Below are 4060 nucleotides of genomic sequence, written 5' to 3'. Positions count from 1 at the left end.
CGGTAAAGTGGAGCAAGCGGAGGCCGCCAGCCGACACGCGCGTTCGAGCTCATAAGAATGAGTTGCGCCTTTTGTGCGGACACACTTCACCTTAAAATGTTCCTCACCTTTATTTATCTTCCCCTCGTGTACCCCCCCTCACTACAAAGCCCCCCAGGCCCCAACAACAACAGCAGCACCGTGGCAGTGGAAGTGGAGTGGAGTTGGGCCTTTGTCCGGACAGATGTAGCGACAACATCCCAAACAAAACGCGCGTATTTGTGCTGAGATGAGCCCCGTCTGCCTTCTGTGTGCGGGCATTCAACTTCACTGAACAAAGGGACGGGGGGAAACATCTTGGATTACCTTACCTCTTTTCAACGCTAAAAACCAGCCTGCCCCCCCCCCCCCCCCACACACACACACACACACATTCACACACCGCCATTCAATGCTGTGACTTAACAAAGTTTATTTAAGTGTTGTTCTCTTCTTCGGTGCGTAAGTGGGGGAATTAGTGCCTTTTTGATTTTTAACAACAGCAGTGTCACGAGCCGGGACTTAAAGCCGTTCCCAACAGAATCCGACATTCAGTAAAGTAAAGGCACTTTTTTTTTTTTTTTTTTTATACTCCTACTTTATTGACTGTACGCAATTAAATTAAATTAGAATAAACTTGGAAGATTCGATTTAGAACATTTTATTTTCTCAGCAAACTTTTTTTTGGGGGGGGGGGTCCTATTTTACGCGTAAACTGAGCCAGAGGAGACTTTTTTCCACTTCCTCTATAAAATGCTGGAACATGTTTAGAAAGTGCCACATAGTCCCAGAGAGTCTCCGCGAGTCTGGAAATAGCAAATATGTACTTTGCATTGGCTCATATAGATCAGGCTGAGTGTGCGGATGTGTGTGTGTGTGTGTGCGTGTGTGCGTGGCTCAGACCCCGCCCGTTTATGCTAATTAAGGTCTCTCATTGGCGTGTCAGGGGAGCAGGCGGCTCTGATTGGCCAGGTCGCAGCCATTTATTCGCTGACAGCCCCGTCACATGAATGCTTGTCTATTAACTTGTTCAAAAAGTATCTGGAGTTGTGAAGGCTCAGGCGGACGGAGGCGCAAAAGTGCCGTTTGTTGATGCTTTTGGGGAGAAGTTTGTGGACACAGCGGAGCGGGGACCTATTGGGAGAAGCTTTGTCACACACGCGCGCGCACACACGCACACACACACTCATCGAGAGGGAGAGTGTGTGGAGACGCGGCTTGTTTTTGTTTTTTTGTTTTTTTTGTTTTTTGTTTTTTCGTCCGGAGAAAAAGTTGCAGCGAAAGGCCGACAGGTAACCCCCCCCGCCCCCTCCCCGCCCCCCGCAGCCCCCCCGCAGCCCTGCGCGCCTCGCTGTCCCGCCTCGGCTTGTGGACTTCGCCTCTGCGTTTCTCTTCTGCTCGGGAGCTCCAAAAAGCCGTTCCTGATGTATAACATGATGGAGACTGAGCTCAAGCCCCCGGCTCCCCAAACCAACACGGGGGGCACGGGCAACAGCAATGCGCCCGGCACCGGCGGCAACCAGAAGAACAGTCCGGAGCGGGTCAAGAGACCCATGAACGCGTTTATGGTGTGGTCCCGGGGCCAGAGGAGGAAGATGGCGCAGGAGAATCCCAAAATGCACAACTCGGAGATAAGCAAGCGGCTGGGCGCGGAGTGGAAACTTCTGTCGGAGAGCGAGAAGAGACCCTTCATCGACGAAGCCAAGAGGCTGAGGGCCCTGCACATGAAGGAGCATCCGGATTACAAATACCGGCCCCGGCGGAAAACCAAGACCCTCATGAAGAAGGACAAGTACACCCTGCCCGGGGGGCTGCTGGCCCCGGGGAACGGGATGGGAGCTGGGGTCGGTGTGGGGGTGGGAGCGGGGGCTGGGCGGCGGCGTGAACCAGCGGATGGACAGTTACGCGGCGCACATGAACGGCTGGACCAACGGAGGCTACGGCATGATGCAGGAGCAGCTGAGCTACCAGCACCCGGGGCTGAACGCGCACAACCCGGGCCAGATGCAGTCCATGCACCGCTACGACATGAGCGCCCTGCAGTACAACAGCATGAGCAGCTCCCAGAGCTACATGAACGGCTCCCCGACATACTCCATGTCCTACTCCCAGCAAGGCGCGCCGGGGATGACCGCCCTGGGGGCCATGGGGCCCCCCTCCGTGGTGAAGTCCGAGTCCAGCAGCTCCAGCCCGCCCGTCGTCACCTCCTCATCCCACCGGGCCGCGCCGGGCTGCCAAAGCGGAGACTGAGGGACATGATCAGCATGTACCTCCCCGGAGCGGAGGTCAGCGAGCAGAGCGCCCAGAGCAGGCTACACATGTCCGGGCATTACCAGAGCGCCGTGCCCGGGACGGCGATCAACGGCACGCTGCCGTTAACGCACATGTAGAGAGAGAGAGAGACCCCGAGAGAGAAAAGGAACTTTTATAAGAGAAACTGGACTATTAACGTTGGACTATTTTTGTACAGAAAAATTTCGGGGTGGGAAAAGTTGTATAGAAGTCTCCAGGAAAAGGACTCTTTATTCTTTCATTTTATTCCAAGAAGAACCCTAGGAGACCCCCCCCCCCCCCCCTCCCGCCCCCACCTCCTCTTCACTGGTGGATGAAGTTTGGAAGTTTAGAAAGTGGGAGTCGCAATCAAATGATTTATTATTGCAATCACCTTTTGTACAGTATTTATCAAAGAAACCTTACAATCAGATGAAATTGTTTGTTGAACTGCAAGAGGTTTTACTTTCCTTTTTTTATGTAAAGCAACTCCAGTTGTGCAAAAAAATATTAAAAGTGACAGAACTGCAATTTTTAAAGGGGGGGGGGTCAGCTATGCTCCTTTATTACAGCAAATACTGGAATAAAAGGGACATAAAACGAAGCAGGTAATTCTGTTTTTATTTTCATTTAAGGTCAATAGTGTACTAAACATTTTAATTTTTCTTTCTACAAAAAAACACAATACCCTTTCGTTTCCTCTCATAGACATATAGCTTAATTTATATTTCCGTCTCCCACTTTTCACCTGTTAGAGGTGTGACGCTTGTGCTTTTTATTTTATAATTGACTTGTACAATTTCTGTATATTCACTGTTATATTTTAAGTTTTTATTTCAAAATTCATTCCCGTAGTTGTATTTTAAAAATTGTGGCCTGTACGCAGAAGCCGACAACTCCATGTAAATATATATATATATATATACCGGAACTAATACCATCCTTATTACAGTTACAATTTCAGCTGAGTATATTTTTTTTCAATATGCAGTTTGAAATGAATAAATTTTGGAAATTTGGATACATGAAATTGTTTGAGTTTTGATTTGATTTCTTTGTGCACGCGTTCATCACATCATGAAGCAGCCGAGAAACTCATAAAATAATTCAGTTCGTGCATCAACTACGTCTTTATTTTTTAGCCCCCCCCCCCCCCCCCAATCCAGCTAAAGCTTGTTGCCTGTTTCCTAAAATAGGGGGTATTTTTTCCACCCAACTGCGCACCGTCCCTTTATTATAATAAAAGCATTGATGTCCCTTCTTTAATTAATGCTTTTCATATTATTTTACAGGCTGGTTATTTAAAGCCTGCTTTTGAATGAGAGGGGGGGGGGGGGGGTAATTTGCACATCTCGTTTCACATTTGTGTAAACCGACAGAATTTATCACTGGTGGGGGTTTTATTTTCTAATGACACGTGGCAGCGACGACCAACATTTTTTATTTACTTCATCTAATTTACAGTAACGTAATCTCATGATGTCCGGATTCCGTTGTTGGATTATCTACCAAATCGCGTTACTTTCTTTTTTTTGAACTTTATTCACAGAAAAACAAACAAAACGAAACAACAAGTACAAATAATAATAAAAAAAGCAACTACAATCGCGTTACTTTCGATACTTTTTCTTCTTTTCATTCAACCAGAAGAAAGGTTCAATTAGCTTCGAATTTAAGGTGAATTATTAGAATTATTTCTGTATTATCCCGCGACAGTGTGTCCATAATGTTCGATCAATGGTCCTGCTGTTCCCAGTTAACCCTGGTTCTC

The 4060-nt window shown here is 47.7% G+C and overlaps 1 protein-coding gene across 1 annotated transcript; it reads left to right on the top strand.

Annotated features, from left to right (window-relative positions):
- Window positions 1-1442: 1442 nt before the first annotated feature.
- On the top strand, window positions 1443-2408 carry sox2 (SRY-box transcription factor 2). The gene is given in 3 exon segments (XM_068743019.1): window positions 1443-1883; window positions 1885-2263; window positions 2266-2408. Coding segments are annotated over 3 exon segments (963 nt in total).
- The last annotated feature ends 1652 nt before the right edge of the window (window positions 2409-4060 follow it).

Source organism: Brachionichthys hirsutus, chromosome 9, assembly GCF_040956055.1.
Source record: "Brachionichthys hirsutus isolate HB-005 chromosome 9, CSIRO-AGI_Bhir_v1, whole genome shotgun sequence".
Taxonomy (NCBI): domain Eukaryota; kingdom Metazoa; phylum Chordata; class Actinopteri; order Lophiiformes; family Brachionichthyidae; genus Brachionichthys; species Brachionichthys hirsutus.
Note: the sequence above shows the minus strand (reverse complement) of the source record. Positions and strands in the feature narration are given on the sequence as shown.